The 22,260-nt window shown below is 39.0% G+C and overlaps 1 protein-coding gene across 1 annotated transcript in view; it reads left to right on the top strand.

Moving 5' to 3' along the window:
- LOC126428465 (serine/threonine-protein kinase 11-interacting protein) overlaps positions 1-6,353 on the top strand; it is a 294,026-nt gene extending 287,673 nt beyond the window's left edge. Inside the window, exon 21 of the mRNA XM_050090398.1 lies at positions 1,476-6,353. Coding sequence (XP_049946355.1) covers positions 1,476-1,664 — 189 coding nt within the window. The 3' untranslated portion in view covers positions 1,665-6,353. The remainder of the gene's footprint in view (positions 1-1,475) is intronic.
- The last annotated feature ends 15,907 nt before the right edge of the window (positions 6,354-22,260 follow it).

Genomic DNA, 22,260 nt, shown 5'->3' with positions numbered 1-22,260 from the left:
CCAATTTTCCTCGGTCAGGAGCTGACTGCTTACAAATCACTCTGGCTTCTCATCTTGTTTTTGAGGACAGCTTGGCCTCTGCTTATTGGCTACTGTTCTTCCTGTTTTGCCACCAACTACACACATTTATTAGCCATCGTGATATGCCAAACTATCTAGCAGCACTAGACTGTGACTCATTTCATGGAAACATGTAAAACATTTCGTCTTACACAAACTGAGTATTCTTTTTTTTTTGCCACGAATCTAGTTGTTTCTACAAATGAAAAAACACTGTCCGAATGTCTAACTGACAGTAACTTGGCTACACCATTCCACTAAACCAAATTACAAAATAGTTTTGAGATAAAGGACTACGTACTTATGTTGTCATCGTACAACCTCTCTTATTTACTAGATACGTAATCACAGTGACACAGAGCTCTCAACAGAGTGACACGGTACTTGCAATGCTATGTTCTAGCTGAATGCAAGCAGTACTGACAACATAACACTGCAACTACAGAATACTTTTGAGCACTGCTGTAGTGGGACTTTGAATTTTGCCGTGCTACACTCATTCCCTCAGATATAAATTATACCGTCATAGCTGTATGAACGCTCGACGGCAAAGAAAATATTTATAAGAAAATGAAGGTACAAAAATTGTAAGTCTTTTTGTTTTCTTGAGAGCGAAAGCTTAATTTAACTTATTCGCTAGTCGTGGTACGATTCAGACGTAAAAACTTATTCGTTAGTCTCGGTCTGATTAAGACGTAAAAACTTATTGATGTGCAGACATATAGTATTGTGGAAGATTGTATGAAATTTGGAGGCTGGAAGCAGCCGTAAAATACATTGCATTCAATATCAAGATGGTATTCGTTCGTAGACATTAGTAATTCCTGGACGATGAAATTTACTGCAAGATTTTGGAGCAGCTACGACTTTTTCATGCAGAAATGAAGCAGGAGATTGGTGGAGAACAAGACCTGGACGCCGCTCGAGAGAAGACATATTAACATGGTAATGAATGTACTCTTATCTACGCCATTTCCCCTGTTAATCACATTTTGTTATTCTCTGTTCTCTTTCAAATAATTTTTGTAGTGGAAATTGGTTTGACTTTTGCTCAGAAACGTCACAAGGACCACCCCACCAATAGCTTTTCCAAATCACGAAGTCCAATAGATTTTCTGTAATTCGAAGTCCGATTTGCATTTAATTCTTTCCCTTTTTCACGGTCATTAACGATTTTAAAAACCCCTTTTTATTCACCATTTCTTCCCAGATTTTCAACCTTTTCTTTTCTTCTTTTTTTCTTTTTTATTAACCACTACACTGCTGTACCTGACGGAAAACCTGAGAGTCTCAGCAAAGTGTAGCATAACAGAAAAGCCTTAAAACTGCACGACGGATATACTGTTCGTATATCTGGGTGTATTTATTAACTGGCAGCTACATCTGTTCGAAATCTGTGCCGTCTGTTACACCAGGAAGTGGACGGGGAGACAGTTACACCGGTCTTCCTGGACGAGTCGTCCGGCACCGCACGAGAAATCCGCTGGGTGCTCCGGATGGGCAGTGCGGCCGTCGTGTCGGCCCTCCTGGACGCGGTGCGGCCGCCGTGGGAGCAGCTGTTCTCACTGCCCCTCCAGGTCTCCCTGTCTGGACAGTCCAGATAACACAGCTGGCACTGCTCACATGTCTGTGTGTGTAAGCAATAAGCAATACTCTCTAATCTTCCATGTGCTGCCTGCCAGTCTCTCTCAGATCTTCCATGTATCATTTTGTTAAATGTGTAGTACGTGCAGAGGATGTGTGTGTGTGTTTGAGAGAGAGTTTTTTAAGACAAAGTAGTGAGATAATCACAGAATAGGTGCAGCTTTTGTTTGGAAGTTCTGTGTCAACTTTTAACAGGTCCAAGTCCAATGTTGTTATATCTTCTATACCCTCAATATATATCATTACGGCTGGAATGTGTCATTCTGCATCCAGTGTGCAAGCGAAAAGGTGACTTGTGGGCTCCGGGGACAGTTGTGCGCTACCTGTGCCACAGATGAAAGGAACAGGAGAGTAGAATAAAATTACTCAAAAGGCTGCTGGCTGAAAACCTCTTCTCATTTAGTGGGCAGCTGTTCTGCTGCAGTAGGTACCTTTGGTTGTCATATTTTAGTTGCATCTAGTTTCACAGAGAGCCTTTCTCTTTAGTACATTCAACCCTGTCCTGGTTCCCTCTTATTATATTAGGAGGATTTAAGATGTTTTTGCTCCCCCCCCCCCCCCCTCCCTTCTCTCTCTCTCTCTCTCTCTCTCTCTCTCTCTCTCTCTCTCTCTCTCTCTCTCCTGCAACAGGCAAGGAGTACTAAAGGAAGAAATAACACTATGGCTGTCCCATTGTGTTGCACCTATCCAGATGACTTAACCCTTATCCATGTCCTGTGTCTGAATATAAACATCACTTTCCAAAACTTTCCTTTTAACCAAGTAAACCCATGAACTTAAACATTTTAGGTAGTGCTGCACTGCAGATGCTTACATCGTGTCATTAAATGTTTCATAGATGTAACGAGGCTCAGCATCCTGTAAAGTTCAGCCATTTGCATAACACTTGTGAAATTTCTAAAAAGAGCAAGTTTCTGCTTGCTTCCAGTGATCTATTTTACTGCTTCTTTCATTGCTTATAGATGACGTTTTATTCATTACGACAAAGTTTTGGTGTCTCTTTGCTCTCAAGTGCTGTTTTTCTGTGCCTTATTCTCCGTGTCTCTTGGGGTCGACTCCCTTTGCAGTCCTGTTACACCGCTCTGAACGTATTTACATCATTTTGAGGTGCAGTCTCGTCAATACCAGGTCGTTCTATTTCTCGTCATTACCAGGTCGTCCTATTCTGTAGGTATCTGCGAACTCCCTTCTTTTTTAACAGGTGCCGTCTTGTCATAGTACGCGACACACCGTTCTAGTGTAGGCAGTCCTGTCGAAGCTTTCCCACCGTTGACGTAAAAGTTTTCCGAGTACGGTACCACGTCACAGTGTAAGAAACAGTACTGGGGAACCCGACATTTTGCCCACGGTTACAGTGGCCTCCATCTAGGACTACAGTCGAAAAGACGGCCACTGTAACCGTGGGCGAAATGTCGGGTTCCCCAGTACTGTTTCTTACACTGTGACGTGGTACCGTACTCGGAAAACTTTTTTGTCACAACCGACACTGGCTGTAGAACCCTATGCAATTATAATTTTTGCTATGTTTGCTGCCTTCAGTGAACTTCGTACATGCTGTTTTATACTATATCTCCATACTGTCCTAGCACCCTTACCTGTAGCCCGTAGCTTCTGTTCGTCCGATTTGTGCATGGCCCGACAATGTGAACCGCATCTCAGTGATGGTATTGTCGATCATTTTTACGTATTTCCCTCGACTCGGATTGGCATTTTTGCATCGAAGACCACTCCTTTTAATGACCTCCATTTTGACTGCCTGGTGTTTATACCATTTTTGATGTCTCTATCTGTGGAAGCTGTGGGTGTTATTACCGACCCGAGGTACCCAAAGTTACCTGTCGCTGTCATGAGGGCACTGTATAGATGTAGCTGCAGTTGAGACTCAGTGACAGTTCTCGAGAAGTTGCAGTACATGTACTCCATTTTGGCCGTACTCACTCGTAAGTCCTCTACGTTACAGACCCGTCCACTGAGCATTAATATTTTCTCCAATTTTTGGTAGAGATTCTGCTATTAGAACTATGTGAGCATACAAAAGTGTCTGTGGAGTCAGTTTCTGCAGAAGTTCTGTAACACAGTTCCCGACCGGATTGAGCATTTTTAAGCAGACCTGTAGTGGATCCTGACTTTTACCTGGAGTTATTCACTGACACACGTAGAGCTTACAAATTTTACCTTTACTTTCTATCATGTGCCCTTGAGAATATTGGCCCAGTATTTTGAGAGAAATGTTTTCTGTATTTATTTAATACAATACTACACTACAAATTCTTCTTCTCATTCAGGTTTCATATTTAACAGAATTTTGGGTTGTCGGTCAGTGGCATCTTTTCTACAGTTAACCGTGGCTCCTGTGGTTTTAATCGCTATGCAGTCTGCTGTCTATAGCTGTAGCATTTTTCACACCAGATAGCACATATGTCTACCTACCCTTTGTGTTCACACGCTAAAGCAAAATGTGCACCACTAAAATTCATTAAAGTAATTGTAAATAGTTCATTGTGTTAGTCACTATCCTCACACTACTTAATCCTCTTCTTTCAAGATGCAGTGAGATTGTGTGCTAAAACTCATCTTCTTTTTCCACTTTTAGGTACATGAGACTATCTGACAGCATGCATGGACAATATCCTCTCCAGCACTTCTTTGGTTTCCATTCCACAAATTTAGCAGTGATATTCATTTGTCAAAATCAGTTACAGTTAAATAGCCTCACCACAAATTTTTCTTCTTCTTCTTCGTCTTCTTCTTCTCCTCCTTCCTCCCTCTCTCTCTCTCTCTCTCTCTCTCTCTCTCTCTCTCTCTCTATCACTACAAATTCCTCTCCTGTGCCAACCTCTTCATATCAGAGTACCACTGGCAAACTATGTCCTCTCTTCTTTACTGCATGTATTCCAATCTCTGTCTTCCTCTACAGATTTTACTCTCTGGAGTTCCCTCTAGTACAACGGAAGTTATTCCCTGACGTCTTAACAGATGTCCTATCATTCTGTTTCTTCTCAGTGTTTTCCATATATACCTTTCCTCGCCAATTCTGAGGAGAACCTCCTTATTTTTACCTTACATTCCACCTAATTTTCAACATTCTTCTGTGACAGCACATCTCAAATACTTCTGTTCCAGTTTTCCCACAGCCCATGTCTCACTGCCATACAATGCTGAGCTCTAAAAGTACATTCTCAGAAACTTCTCCCTCAAATTAAGCCTATAGTTCAAAGAGTGGGTGCAGCTGAAAGTGTGAGCCAGCTTTACTTGTCTTAACTGCTACTGATTTTTGTTGTGGACGGGTCGGACCTTTTCCGCAGCCTCTGTGTGTGGAATGTCAGGAAGGAAGTGGCCGGAATTGACCACTTCTGAATTCCACGGCAGAGTTAAAAGATTAATGGCAACTTGCAATGCAACCACTACCGAGTAGAGGAAACGTAAAACTACCCAATAATAATAATAATAATAATAATAATAATAATAATAATAAATTTTTTTTCACCTCGACAAAGGTCAGGTTCTGGGTTCACTGCTGAAAAATCTCTTTCTCTATAACAACTACTGCATTCACTCTTTTCTTAGAGCATGACAAGTTTGGGGATTTATAATTTCATTTCCTGAGTATTATGTAAGTTTGCACAAGCACACAATCTGTTGAACATAAATTGTCATGCAATTGTTCACACACATTTACAGTGGCCAAAGGAATACAGCAAATGTTTGGTAGCAAATCGACTACGGAGACACCTCTATTGGAAACGTTGGATGTCGTCCCATGATGAATTTGTGGCGGTGGAAGTTCTGTAAATTTATTGACTATCTATGTTATACAGGTGTTGGGTAAACATATTTTTGTACAAAACTGTAAATTCCATTTCTCGTTGTGCGGGAGCACTGGAAAACAAAACTACCGATCAAAGAGGTGTAGCGGTAAGACGACAGACTCGCACTTGACAGAGTGACAGTTCAAATCACTGTCAGGTCATCCAAAGATATGTTTCTACAGTTCCTGTAAATCATTTAATGTGTATGCCAGGACAGTAACACAGAAAATGATTCGGCCGACATTCTCTCTGTGTCGGATCCGAATTTTTTTTTCGTTTGAAAAGGATTTTATATGTTTCTAAACTGGATAAGATTTAAAAAAATATAGCTCCTGTGTGGCAGACGTCTTGCCTGAGAAGAAGGTATTAAAATGCGACAATTTCTTAGGATTTCTGTTTCTATACAGGATCAACAGTACCATAAGTAGAAATCTTGCCGAATCTCTCCCGAGCTGTCAGGTGCGCACTGCATTGGAGCCCACAGTCTGAAACCTCTAATTAGTCCAGAAATGAAATGAATCTCACTACGACTGTCACTGTGCAGCTAGTTCTCCCGTATGCTCGGAGTGCCATTTTGTGATAGTCTTATAAACATATCAATGTGGAGTGCAATTTTATTAGTATCTTTAATACACTTTGTTCTTCCAAAGACTATAACAATATATTTTTTGCCGTCTTAATAATGAAATGTGGTACAGTTTTTGAGAATCAAAACTATAAGATTTCTTTTTCCATTTTTTTAAAGTTTGTTATTTCAAGTTTTATATATATTTATGTATATGCTGCTACATTGAGGTCACATTTTGTTGTTGTTAAGCATGAAGGATATTATTAAACTGAACTGACATAAAATGTGTCTAGATTGCCTTTTTTTCCATACGATTTCCTTTCTCACTCCTGACTACTACAGCCGGGGTATTGTATCGCCTAGCGAAACTGTAGAGTGATGGTGGAAGATGATTTGTCTGATTATTACACGGTATAATGACCCAGTGGAAGACGAGAGGGCAAGACGAGATCATAATCGAAAATGAAAATTTTTCTTCGGTCAATTTTTTTTGCGAAGAGTGAAAATGTGACAAATTTCCACTATAACAGAGATCCTGGCAATTTGATAAGTTAGGTAAATCTTTTTGATTGAACAGGAAGTTTTTATAATGGTATCCACGCTAGTAAACAAGTCTCGTAATGGATGTCACATGCAATGATTGTGACGTGCACTAGTTTTGTGTCTTGTTACTCGTTTTCAATTAGTGTATCACACTCGACCGTGGCCATGCGAGCTCCATGTAGGCATTAAAGACTATTTATTTCCAGATAAATTAGTTTAAATATGTTACCTGGCTGGTCAGTTGAAATCACCACACAGAGACGTGTGGAAGATAGCCAATTCTGTAGGTTTCATCTCTGCTGAGGAAATACACTTATCCGCCAAGGAAAGAAATGGACACGGAAAAGCAGTGCTCTCACTGGCTCGTACAATTGCCGACGTGACCAGAAATGATCCAGAACTACATTTCAATTAATATAAGAGGCAATCTAAAATATTCCATTCGAGGCTGTTGCTGCAACACAGTTGGACTCCATTGTGGTTATACGAGCACTGACTCACAGGTAAGGGATTAGTGCGGCACTGTGTCTTTCTCGACACACGTCCGGTAAATGCGGAAACGTGAACTGTGGTGTCATTATTACCAAATGCGTCCAAACAGGACTGACGTGCTGTTATTATTTCCTCGGCTGCCAAAGGACACACACCGGATGACATCTGTTGTAGAATGGAGAATGTGTGTGAAATTAAGGCAAAACTTCTGGGAAAAGTGTGATGACAGGTGCTGCTGCTTCACGCTAATGTACGTCCCTGTATCGGGAATGTCGTCACACAGAAGTTATGCCGACTCGAGTGGGAGACACTCGAGCACTCATCTTATAGTCCCGATCTCTCCCTGTGCCATTGTCACATCTTCTGTCCCTTAAAAAGTGTCGACTGTTCCTGTCCGACGAGGGTGTGCAGCAGCTACGGACTTCTTCACATAGCAGGACATGGTGTCATACCAAAAGGGTGCCTCCGACCTAGTGCATCGGTGGGACAATTGCCTCGATGCTCGCAGTGATTTTGCCCCATTGGCGTATCTGTTCTGGACTGTATGGCTTTTGAACGGAATCTTTTTGATAGCCCTTGTAATTTTGCTATGCTCGACCTCCACGGTCGTGGCCACAAATGAGATACAGACGTGTCCTCACACTCCAGATGCCGAGCAGAAATCACACTGATGGGCAAACACTGATCGGACTGCACAGAGCGAGGGAAGGAGCCTATGTTCCGACATTGAAAGATGATTGTCATTTTTTTTTTTTAATTGCAGTGCTGGATTCTGATAGTGTGCTGGAAGAAAAGTAGTACTGAAACTGGGCCGAATAATATTTATTTCACTGGGTGATGCCAACACGTTGGCAGTCGTAGTGGCTAAAATCCGTCGAGTAGGATCAAACTGGTTCCGACGTAATTTCTCGAATTTCTTCCTGAGAAACAAGAAAGAAAATATACAGATTTTGGCAAGATCTACTTTTCTGGTAGTTAGGGAAAATTGGAAACTTGCTTGGGCCAGTCCACACCTGGAGGATAAATCATGTTTTCAAGATTACTTAATAATGTCCAATGAAGAAAGTCACACTGCACCAGGTGTTAGTCTACACCAGAGCTGCTCTTCATTGCTGGGCTTAAGATCTTATACATGCAATTTAGTCTGTTTAGACAGAAATCTACTGAGTAAAAATTCATGAAGGCTTAAGCACAAAACAACACTGCAGCCAAAATTAATCATTTTAATCACACAAAATACATAAAAGGTAATTTTCTCTACATCAAAAGTTGCTTAACTTAATTTTCAATATATTAACCATGTCAAAAAATTGAAATATACACCATCAAAATGCTGAAAAAAGTTTATTCAAATACTTGACTTACATATCATTGGCGAGTTTATTACGATCTAGTGAATAATTTCTCATAGCTGACCTTACACAATCTTTACGTTGGGGAGAATTCCACTAACAGCAAGTAAAGTTGTTGTTTATTGAAACACAACTAATTTTGTGGCCAAATCAAGACAGCAATTTGTCCCAAATGATGGAGCAGTTTGTCCTAAATTAATGGAGCACGTCTTTGTTACCTTTTATCTACCATAGTTTTGACAATATTTACTGGCCAGTAAATTTTGACTAGGAGCGATGTGTACGCCAGAGACATTTTAACACTGTTGCACCTGACGATGCTGCTTTAGGCCACGAAACTGAATGTATTTCAATAAACAACAATTTTACCAGCTGTTACTGGAATTCTTCCTAATATTGTGCCTTTTGACAGATGTGGATACCTAGAATAGTTTGCTTACACAGTCTGGAAGATGAGTACCAGCCAATTTATTTTTACAGTTAAGATTTCACCAAGCTCATCATTGACAACACTACCTCACATAGATACGTTCACCCAAAAGATGATAAAACATATGATGGCACGTGTAGTGCCCCCAGAATTTTACAAAAGTCTGGAGACACTTGAGTTCCAGCCGTTTTGAACACGTGTTATTTTAAAGCAGGGCCTAAGGATGAGCACGGGATACTTCACCCATTTATTGTTTGTGCAGGGGAAACCGGAAGGGAGAAACAGATACGGCCCGGAAGCTCCGTGGCCGACTGCAAAGAGTAATGTTGCTTTGTATTGTTGAAAAACAAATGGAGAGACTCGAGATAGTGACTGTTTTAGTAGACGTTGAACTGCTGTTGAAAGTACGTGGACTGGACGTGGATAGTCAGCCACGGTAAAAGCTTATGTATTAATTGTGTTCAAAAATGTGTAATTAATTGATCTTGGGTGCCCGGTAATGTGGGAGCTTACGTCATAAAGTTTAGTTGTTTTTTTGTACAAAGTGGAAATAAATATGTTCTGGTACATTGAATGATATTCCATGAGTAGCGTATTTTTAAATAAGAAGAGAAAGAGAGAGTGAAAATTTCCCCTTCCTAGCAGTGAAATCTTCGGAGAAGTGTCCGGTGCTAGCAGAGGACATCGGCGCTGCAAAAAGCAGAACCAGCATTCTTCAACAAGTAAGTCCACAAAAACGCTTAAGCTGTATAGAGGGAGCTTAACATTACACTGGGCCACTGCACACCTTTACAGTGTTAGGGTAGGTTTTTACATATACTAAATTCCAAAAGTTATCTTCATTGTATTCTGACTTTAAGGAAATGTTATTTTGAAACTGAATTATTTCCTCTTTTAGTTCAACCTCACTACAAGAGAAAAGAGCACCCATTTTGAAACTTCCTGGCACATTAAAACTGTGTGCCAGACCAAGACTCGAACTCGGGACCTTTGCCTTTCGCGGGCAAGTGCTCTACCATCTGAGCTACTGTAATGGTACTTTGACTACCGTGCCTCCGCCAATACAAAGATATAATTCACGATCGCACATGCAGAAGAGCACTGCGCCAGCGACCGATTTTTATAAATAATTTTGTTCCTTTTTTTTTTTACTTTTGCGTAGGTGTTTGTTTTTTAACAACTAATTGATTACTCTATCTCTCATCTTCATACGAAAGACGTGTATTTTTCGGCGCTGTGTTGAATGTGCTTTTGGGTGGAAATTAAAATTATATTACAAAGCGAGGTTGTTTCAATAGTGATTCGAGGTGGTTATCGCCAAATTTGTAAATTGATCATGACAGTGACAACTTGAAGAAGTTTTCAACAGACTGAAAAAAGTGAAAGACAGGTCGTCCTACAAGAGAAATTAGGACAGCCATGAAGACTATATTGTAATTAGTACTGTGTTTCTAACAAGATAATAAGGTAAATTTCAATTAGTTTCTGATGCTATTTCCATTCAGTCGCTTTTTGTAGTGTTGCCGACCCAGTCTGCCATGCACGGTCAAATTACAGCATGATCTCAATCAGTAATATGAAGTCCGCCTTATCCATAACTTATTCCACCAAAATTCAAAACCCAATCAGATTTTTTATTTTATATTTTCACGGCAGAACCCCGAGGAAAGGAAACACTACAAATGGTGTCCTGGTGACAGGACTTACAATCTCCGGATTTGATACAAGTGCATTTATTATAAATTTTGGACATTTTATCTAATTTTAATCACTTAATAGCATCATCAGAAAGTGAATTTAGACTAATTCTCATTCATTTCAATTGTAATGTTACGTGCATGAAATTTACAACAATATTGTTTGCCCTGTTATTAATTCGTGTTAATTTTCATTTTCATGCTGAGGAAATTAATTTGTTAAAAAAAAAAGAAAAGGATAACGTTCCATAAAATAATTTGCAAGGACGCGAGAGAAAAATTTTGGATTGAAAACTGTATATCTGACGCTACATTTGCAACATAAGACTGAAGGGGGGAGGGGGGGGGGGGAATTTGTGAGTACAGAAATTTACATTATTTCCAGTTTCAAGCAGCCATCTGTACTTCCTTTATTCTGATCCATTTATTTCGAAATTATTTTTCCAAATTGTAGTTAAAATTGATTTACTATTATTGCAAATAATAAGGGAAGAGCATATTCACAGTCATTTATTTGTGAGATAGAAATTTCAGTACCAGTTTAATAATTCAATTTCTAATTAAAAATCATACAGAAATATCCATTTCCATAAGAGAGATTTCAGATTTCAACATATATTTTAAATTTTTTTTTGCCGTTGGAAAATTTTATTTGCAATTAATTACGAAAATCGCAAGATGGACGCTAGACGCGTAGAAATTGTTTCCGTGGACGAGCTTAGTGAAAGTGACACATTGCAAAACATGTCCAACAGTCAAATGAATACTGAACTTAATTGTGAGGATGTTCAAGACATAATTTTACCGGATCGACTAACACAACAACCCCTATATTTAAACAGATATACAGGCGAATGGAGAGTGAGTACTACACGACAAAACGCGACATTGACAACGTCAACTTCAGAACCAGACATCAATCAGACACGAAAACATGACGAAACTAAGACACGGGACTCTGACATGCTCAACCAGATCCTAAAGTTACTTAGTGACCAAAACAGAAAATTTGATACTTTAGACAAAAGATTTGACGCTTTGGACGAGAAAAATGACAATTTAAAACGTGACATTGGAAAATTTGACACTAAATTCGATGAACAGACATAAAACAAAATTTTGAAAAACAATCGAGACAAATTGCTGACTTGACAGAAACCACCAGTAGTCTTGGAAGGAAATTTACTGACTTATCAGACAAGGTTACGAGACAAGAAAAGGTATTTGTGGAATTCAGTGACGAGACAAAAACTGACTTACGACGATGTAATGAGAAATTGTTAACAGTAGTTTTTGAACAACAGAAAACCAGTACCCAAGTTGACGAATTACGACAGTCACACAATTCCGTAAAAACAAATCAAGAACACTTAAACCTGACGATTTCAGACCTTACAGACAGATTAAATTATGTAACATTGGAGCAGAAATCCTTACAGGAAAAGTTAGAAAAACTTGAAGACGAGCAGATATAGCATCTTTAAAGAATGATACAACTCTAGCAGAGAAACTTGTACATGAATGCACATTATGTGATGATTATTTAGATGAGAAGTTTGAGACAATGACACAGATCATTTTAGATAAGACAAAGGAACAAGTAAAGGGAGATACAGATAATATTCAGAAAGAGGTACGTAAACTTAAAGAAAATGTAATACCAAGTTTGTCAGTGATACCAAAACCCATAACAGGCAACCAAAACACAAATGATAATCTGAATAATGCTAGGCCCAGCACACAGCCGAAAATAGAATTACCAATGCGAGATACAAATCCCAATGAACCATTTTCAATGCTACCACAAGATCAAAATTACTATCAGACATCACCACATACTGTGCACAGTTTGACACAAAATGCAGGACCCATAATACCATCGGGAGTAGCTGATGAAACATTAGTACGACATGGATACTTTCAGACATTTTCATGTGATGAGAAAGACAAAGTGCATCCGATTGTTTTCATCCGCTCTTTTGACGGTATTTTCCCGAGACATTGGTTAGAAGTTGATAAAATTCGACATGTTACAAATTTGTTAGGTGGAAGAGCAGCTAAATGGGGAGCAGCAATGAAAAGACAATGTTTAACATTTGAACAGTTTGAACAAGCATTTCTTGAGAAATTCTGGTCGATCACAGAACAGCAAAGTTTAAAACGAGAAGTATACAATCCAGAAATTTACAACCCGAAGAAAGAGACTTTACATCGATACTTTGAACGCTACCTAGACAAAACATTATATTGGACAAAACCAGCAGATTTACCAGACGTAAATAGAACACTTAAAAGCCACTTACCATTTCCTTATCGTGATAAATTAAAAGGAGTGTCCGAGGACAACATAAAGAATTTTTTCAGTTATGTTGATGAGATAGATGTTGTTTACAGAGATGAGATCAGGAATTTCAAACAATTGTATCCGATCCATCCAAGCAATTCGCGTACGCACAACAGAAATGACAGAGGCTATTGGAATCTGCCTCCGACACCACAACAAAACAATTCGCACTACACTGGGACAAATCCATTCCATATTAGGAGAAACAACTCGCAGCATTGGCAAGTAAACGGTAATTATTACTATAATGGTTATCCAAACAGTAATTACAATCAGAACAATAACAGTTATATTCAAAATAACAACAGAAGAAGGAACCGAAATTGTAGAGATCAAAGAAGAGAGGATAACTGGTACCATCCAGGATATTTTCGGAGAAACAACATACAACAACATCCAAACATGTATTGCAGGAATAACAGTAATGACAATACCAGTAACAGTCATGGGCGAAATAATGTATGGGGAAATCACAATGGACCACCGCCACGACACATGCAATACAGCAACCCTCAATTCCTACCTAACGGAACTCCCAATGCGACGCGAGGTAATGTCAACAACCAAACAGCTGATACTTGGGTGACACGCGACAGAAATGTAAATATTATTGAGTTGGGCAATGAACCCAACCCGCAGCAACAGCTAAACGCTCGAGTTATGGTCGAGAGGGAGCAGAGTGCAACGGAACCGACGATTTGTTTTCTCCGATATGATGACAGTAAGAAAATAGAAAAAGAATTATATCAGGATGTAGATTTTAATAGTACCAGTAAAACAAAGAAGATTATTCAGGCTATAACACGAGTTATGGAAATGGAAATGAGCGTTTGGCGTCATTGGCCGGGAGGCCCCTCGCGGGGCAGGTCCGGCCGCCATATCGCAGGTCTTATTACATTCGGCGCCACATTGGGCGACCTGCACGCCGGATGGGGATGAAATGATGATGAACACAACACAACACCCAGTCCCTGAGCGGAGAAAATCTCCGACCCAGCCGGGAATCGAACCCGGGCCCAGAGGACGGCAAGCCGTCACGCTGACCACTCAGCTACTGGGGCGGACACACGAGTTATGATTGGTAGTTATGAAGTGGAAGTAATGTTAGATACAGGAGCAGCAGCAAGTGTCATTTCAATGTCTTTATGTAATGAACTCAAACAAATAATGAACATACAAACATTCCCAGTACAGAATTGTCACATTATAAGTGCCACCGGTAACAAATCAAAGAACGTGCAATTTCAAGCTCTAATTAACTTCACATTTTCAAATATACCACTCAATTACAGTTTTCTGGTAGTAGACAAATTAGTTATGCATTGCATATTAGGAATTGACTTTTTGAATGAATATCAAGCAATCATAGATTTAGGAAAAGGGAAATATCATTTAACCGTAAACCAACAACAACTGACAATAGAGTTAACACAGGGTAAAAACTTAAACAGTAAACAAGGTAAGTTTGAACAGTTACATTTTGTGTATCCACCAGCAACAAACATATGTGATTTAACTTTTAATGAAGCTGTATCAGGGAATTAAACCTAATGACTTATATGAGAAACGCACAGAATCTGAATATCTGACGAAGGAACAACTTGAATTACTTGAAGTTTTGCAGCAATTTGCTGAGGTAGTGGAGAAACCTGGAATTATTAGAGGCTATACTTATGAGATGGATGTTAAACCACACAAAACATACTGTAGAACATATTATAATATTCCTTGGTCAAAGAAACCCGCAGTTTTGAAAGAGATTGAAAGAATGCAAGCTTGGGGTATCATTGAAAGGTCACATTCACCGTATTGCAGTCCGATACTAGCAGTTAATAAAGAGGATGGTAGTGTAAGGTTAGTGCTGGACGCACGAGAAATTAACAAAGTTATAATCCCAATCAACACACGACCTATAAATTTGGAAGAACAACTTTTAAAATTTCATAATGTACAATATTTAACCAATATCGACCTCCGCTCATCGTTTTGGCAGGTGAACCTCCATAAAAACAGCCATAAATATACTGCATTTCTATGTGAGGGACGTAGTTATCAATTTTGTGTTCTACCCTTTGGTCTACAAGCGAGTGTTGGAGTATTTATTGAAGCCTTAGATGCTGTTCTTGGACCACAATTGTTATCGCAAATCACAGTTTATGCTGATGACATTGTCATTGCCACCACTACTTGGGAAGAACATGTTCATCTTTTGAAGCAACTTCTGACTAAATTTTCTGACACAGGTGTCACTATCAATTTATCAAAAACAAAATTAGGGAGGAGAGAAATCAAATTTCTTGGTCACATCAAATCAACTGAAGGCATTTATCCAGATTCAAGAAAAATTGATGCAATTAAGAATTTTCCATCCCCACAGAATTGTAAACAACTCAAAGCCGTACTTGGCCTATCTTCATTCTTCAGGAAATTTGTACCCTACCACCTTCTTAATAGTCCACATCTTCTATCTTTACTCAAAAGAAATAATATTTGGAAATGGACAGAGTTCTGTCAGACAGATTTTGAAGCGATTAAGAATGCTTTAGTAAATGCACCGTTGTTATGTCATCCTGACATGACATCATCAGACTTTTGCCTAGTAACAGATGCAAGTTCCTATGGGCTCGGAGCATTTTTATTCCAAATTCATGTAGAAAATGAACAAAGTCATCAAACCTATCAGTTTTGCTAGCCGCACGCTCACTGAATGCGAAAAGTCATATTCAGTGACCGAGCGCGAAACACTTGCCATAGTATGGGCATTTCGCAAGTTTCGGTACTTTCTACGGGGAAAACGTACTAAGCTTTATACTGATCATCAAGCTCTTTCTTTCCTGCTATCATGCAAGTTATTACATTCACGTCTTGCACGCTGGTGTGCATCACTACAAGAATATGATTTTGATATTATATACATAAAAGGAGAACCCAACATTATAGCCGATGCTGTATCTCGTTTGCCACAAGGCCTACAAGAATTTTCAGATGTGACAGAACAAACATCAGATTTCAAAATTTTACTCATGTACGACGGTACATTTGCACCTTACTACAAAAACATGTGCAGGAAGTTAGCTATATTGCAGGACAATGATCCCAGGTGGATCCAGATAAAGAATAAATTACGTACAGGAACAGACCCACATCTTGAAAAATATTACACATTTCACAAAGAAGTATTATTTCACCGACAAAACCAGCATTGGTGTGTTTGCTTACCTGAAGCTCATGTTTAAGATTTTATTTTATTTACACACAGAACTTGGGGACACTATGGTGTAACCAAATGTACAGATAAGATTATACAATATTGCTATTTTCCAAATTTAAGGCGAAGAGTATTGAGTAATATTAGGAAATGCATCATATGTCAGAAAGCCAAGAATAGCACAAGCATGAATGAATTGCACCCAATCATACCTAAGAGGCAATTACAGCTAATTTCTTTAGATATTGCAGGACCCTATCCACAAGCACGTGGAGGAATGAAATACATCCTTGCTGTGTTAGATGTTTTCACAAAGTATTTAAAATTATATGCTTCACGTTCAGTTTCTACCACTGCTATTACCAGACGCCTATTAACAGATTATTTTGTGAGAATAGGAAAACCTGAAGTTATGATCACGGATAATGCAGCATATTTTACCAGTTTAAAATGGAAGACTTTTATTGAAGAACAGAATGTTAAACATATTTTAATTTCAAGATTTCACACGGCAAGAAATCCTGTAGAAAGAACATTTCGAGAATTTGGGGGTCTAGTGCAGCAGGGGATACAACCCGTCGGCTTTGGACAATGACGTCACAAGTCGCCAGATAGCAGTTTACCATTTTCGCTTTTGCTGTTATGTTTCAGTTTCGTTTTTTTACTGATTGCTTAATAAAGTGGATCTGTTTATTCTATCTCGTGAGATTTTTTTTTTACAAAGCCAAAAAACACTTATCAGCCACTGAAGGGAGCTACAACACTAAGAAGAATCGCTTCTCGATTGGCGACTTGAGACGTCAATGTCCAAAGCCGACGGGTTGTATCCCCTGCTACACTAGTCCCGAATTTGGACAGTTTATGAGAACACACACACCAGAGAAGCACACAAAATGGGTAGAATACTTAGCACCATTTGAACAAATAGTGAACAATTTAACTGACATTTCTACTGGATACACACCAACTAAATTAATTATGGATAAAACAGAAAGAAATGAATAGGCAGACCCTCTACCTAAATTTACAGCAACAACAGATCCTGTTAGTTTAGAAGAAAAGGTAAGACAAGCTTACACAACATTATGTGACAAAGCTAAGGAAAGAAAGCAGAAATATGACAGAGGTGTCAGGAAAGCACAAATATTTCAAGTTGATGAGCTAGTTTTACTAAGAACACATCCTAAACCCACAAAACTGAAACATTTAAACAGGAAATGGCAGGTCTTATACTCTGGACCATACCGCATTGCAAATATTCCACATCCTGGCTGTTATTCATTAGAATATCCATTAACACACAAACCAAGAGGCCTACATCCACACAGACATTTGAAAAAATACACACAGTAAAATGTTAGCTAATGAGAAGAAGATAATTAATATGATATACAGTTATGCTGAGCCTACATTTAAGTTATACAGATACTTACAATCTAATGAATGCAGGTACGTCTAGAAAGCAATGTGAACCATCCAATAGCTAATTAGATATTTGGTTATAAGAGGAGTTGCTATTGAGGCATATACACATTAGAGGAGGCAGAGAACTGAACAGAATTATTTTCTTTAGGAGGCATGTGATAATAGTAATGTTGATATGAGTGATGTGAGTGACTGAATGAGATGAGTGAATGTAATTTTAGTTTAATAAGAGGATAAATAGTAACATGGAGAGAGGTAAATGGAATATAAGATGAGAAAAGGGTATTATTATTTTATTATTATTATTATTAATATTGTTGAAGCAAAAAAGTAAGTGATGATGAATAAGAGGAAAATATAGTATATATATAATGCTGAGGAATAAGTATGTTATTTTGTGAAGAATGAATAATGGATGGGTGAGAATGTTATGAGTAATTGAGAATATGTTGAGAGGAGAGAAACTAGATTTGAATGCTATATCACATGTACTCATGTAATACAGAATGAAAGTGGTGGAAAGAGTATTATTTATTGAAAGATTGATATGCCTGAGATAATAACTTATGTGATGTCTTATATATTCTTATAACTAAAGGTGAAAGTATAGATTTATGTGGAAAGAATTACTTACAGCAGCCACTATTGAAAATATACCAGAAGATTTAAATCTATAACACTTTAACACTAATCTAATGGGAGCTTGTAATGAAATTTTTGGAGTTATGTAGTCTTGACATTTCAGATTGGAAGAATTATTTAAGAGAACATATTTAGCAGTCATCTAATGGCATAATTAGAGCTCATCTACTGCACTGAACTAATGCACCATTAAATAGAAAGGAGAATAAGGAGAAAACAAAACGTCAGTCCTCTGTTGCGGCTCATACTCTCATCCCTCCCTTAGAAAAATTTATACATGTTGATGAAATATTTGACATTATATAATTTGTGATTATCTGACAGTATGGAGAGACATACACACATATTTATTTATGAATAGAACTTTACAGGTACCAAAAGGTAAATACAGAATGGATATACAGCATGGAACGCAGCAGCAATTATCTAAGAAGACTTATTTATTTAGTAAAACATTAAGATATTCAGAGGGGCACCACTCTTAGAAACAGCAATAGTGGGGACACCATACTCAGAAATGGTATTAGGTATAGGACATTTTACATTATATTACGTTAACATGTATTTTGTCTATCATATTTTATTTTGTGTAGTCCACTGTAGGAGATGACTTTACTAGTATTTATGAAGTAGTTAGCAACCATCCCATGAACCTATCCTCCTACAGAGGGCTGTCTTGAAGCTTGAAATATGTGTAAATTTTATTCCAGGAGGCAAGAAGAATTTCAAGTTGAATATTCTAGCGAGTTGCCACAATTATTTTAAAATGTTGCAAGTGTAACGAAAGGGAAAGGTACAGAAAAAGGAAAAAATATGAGCTAACAAATAAAATAAATAAAATGTATATTTCAATCTGAATGTAATGTAATTCACATGTCAGCAAAATGATATTGAATGTAACGTAAAAATTTAGTATATTTTCATTTAATTCTGTATATGTACTATATGACAACAATGTAACTATCTCATGTAATGATTAATTGTAAATATTTGTATATTTATGTACTTATTATATCAAGAAATGTATTTTAAGGAGATGTTAATGAACTGCAAAGGACTTGCACACGATTCATATAAATGGAACTGAAAATGCAAAGAAACCAACGTGATGGAACACTGGTCAAGAAATATTCACGTAGTGTCAATATGCCTTGAAGTGTATGATGTAGTGAAAGCCGGCAGGTCTTCAGGTTGGTGTAAAAGACAAGCTCATCACCTGTCGTAGGCAGTGAGGTGTTTCCTGTGCCCTCATTGACCATTTATACCCCGGTGGACGCCACCAAAATTCGACTGCTGGAGATCACAATTTCGTGTTGACATATTAAACAAACTTTGGATTTTCTTGAAGTCACACGCAAGAGATCCACGCAGTACACACACACTCAGAATCCGATACTACCTTTACAGACATTGGAGCAATATAATAGAAACATTTATTGTTCGAATTAATTCCATTGTAAACACGAATCATGTGAACTGAATTCAAACGCTGTGCTGGAGGATGCTAAGTTCACCCAACATGACCTCAGACCTGGATATGATGTGACGTCATTATGACGTATATACGCTTTAGTCGATTAACACACCTATCGACTTTTACGAACGTTCGAGATTCTAAACTGTCGTCAGATAGTGGTTTGTTTCGACACGTGCGATTCTGATAACTGCTCAGTGTGGCAGGGTATATGTATTTCGCCAAAATAAAAGAACTGGATATTAATAGAAATATTCCTGACCGTGGCCTTGAAAACACCACAAACAATACGTTTCGTAAAAAAGTGAAGTCTTTTTATGTCCCGACCAGATTTGATTGTGTGATTGGGAAATACAGAAGCGTCCGATCTTACCCGTCGGCTTTGACCCATGACGTCACAAATACCGCGGAAACGACTATAAACAATTCCAATATGGCGGATATAAAAACATCGCATACGTATTGTAAACACTGAAATACACAAGTTTCACAAAAAGCCTAATGACTGTAACGGGACAAGCGTGGGAAATTAGGGGTTTTTGGGTGCGGAGAAACTAAATATACAGAAATGTAGCCACCGACCGCCATTCAAAACCACGCAAAACAACGAAATAAATCAACATCACAAAACTGACCAAATACCAAAAAACACATTCCTATCCATAATCGGACACTTCCCTTAACCTATATAGCTCAACAGAACCTACCGATCACATCCCTCAATAGAAAACTAAGAAACGAAAGCTTCCCTTATACCTACATACATCGGCACTTATGCAGTTTAGCAGGTACGGAAAAAATTTTTCATTTTTTTTCAAAATTTGATCATCATGTGTCGTTATGCGGTGGGGGGAGTCTGCAGTGCCCCCCCATCCCCCCACAGGCTTCATTAGTGTCAAATCAATATTTTCGAATCATAGGCGGCCGCTGCCGCGGCCGCATTCCAAAAAAAAACTCCCAACCTAACCTCAAGTGGGCTACGCTACAGATCAATATGTTCATCAAATTGCTTCATATTACGTATACATGTTCATTAGTGTCAAATCAATATTTTCGAATCATAGGCGGCCGCTGCCGCGGCCGCATTCCAAAAAAAAAACTCCCAACCTAACCTCAAGTGGGCTACGCTACAGATCAATATGTTCATCAAATTGCTTCATATTACGTATACATGTTCATTAGTGTCAAATCAATATTTTCGAATCATAGGCGGCCGCTGCCGCGGCCGCATTCCAAAAAAAAACTCCCAACCTAACCTCGTATTCAGGGCTACGCTACAGATCAATGTGTAGGTCCCTTACGTCACGGGTCAAAGCCGACGCGTGAGATCGGATGTTTCCAACCTATACCCAATACACAAAACATACATAAATAACCAAAAAAAAAAACGGAACTTACCTCAAAAAAGTTCCAGCTCCACAAACTAGATTGGCCACCACAATCACACACAAATGCACACACGCACGCACGCACGCACACACACACACACACACACACATACAAAAACACACACACCAACGAAAAAATACTGAACTAAAATAAAAACCCAACCCACCCAAACGTCAACCCCCTCCCCCACAACTCCAAAATACAACACACAAACACTATACAACAAAATAAACCACCCACCCACCTACCCAGCCCACCCTAACTAACCACTTTCGGTCTATACATTTTACCCACAGCCCTTAAAAAAACCCGAAGAATGCAATAGCCCTCTGGGACACTCTTCCGCCAACAGTACTCATCTAAATGAGACTGAAGGTTGGAAGAGCACCTCTTCCCCCTCCCAAGAACTGACTTAACCGCTCCCCACATCCCCTCAATTGTGTTAGTGCAAGCCCCAGTATCATAATTCTTAAACTCTAGACTGTGGTTCACTACTAAATGATTAAATCCCCTCTCACCCAACCCCCTATATGAAGAAAACGCATCTGAAACTACTGTGGACCCCGGCTCTACATACTCCTCAATTAACCCCACTAATTCAGGCTTCGACCTCCCCTCCACAACCCTAAAAACACATTCAGTACCCCCACCCCCCTGAACAACAGCCCCCCACACCCAAAGACCAGCCACAGACTTCCCCCTCCCATACTTCCTTTTACCAAACTGCGACTCATCCACCTCCACAAGCACCCCATGCCCACCCAACTTACCCCTGTACTTAATAAATTCGGAACACACCTCACGACAAAAGGAATACCAGTCTAAAACAGTCCTCTCACTCACACCAGTCTCAAACGCGCAAAAACTCTGCCCGCAACTATAACAAAAATAATACGTAATAAGCACAATCTCACGCATGGCCAATCTAGACTTCTCGAACCAGGTACCACGCCTTACAGAACGCCATACGCCATCTTTCCGGCAACACCACATGTATCCGTCCCTGGTCCGAGAGTCCGGAACTTTAACCAATTTCATAGGTTCACGGCACACACCGCACTTCACGACCTCGGCAATTAAGCCAAATAGCTGAAGAAATTTAATCAGCTCTAAAGCTGTCTCCCCCATCATCGCCCTCAACCGAACACTGTTAAGGCGGTCTTTCATATCCATTCCTGAACAA

The sequence above is a fragment of the Schistocerca serialis genome, chromosome 12, assembly GCF_023864345.2.
Source record: "Schistocerca serialis cubense isolate TAMUIC-IGC-003099 chromosome 12, iqSchSeri2.2, whole genome shotgun sequence".
Taxonomy (NCBI): domain Eukaryota; kingdom Metazoa; phylum Arthropoda; class Insecta; order Orthoptera; family Acrididae; genus Schistocerca; species Schistocerca serialis.
The sequence above is the reverse complement of the archived record's forward strand: the minus strand, read 5'-3'. Positions and strand labels throughout refer to the sequence as shown.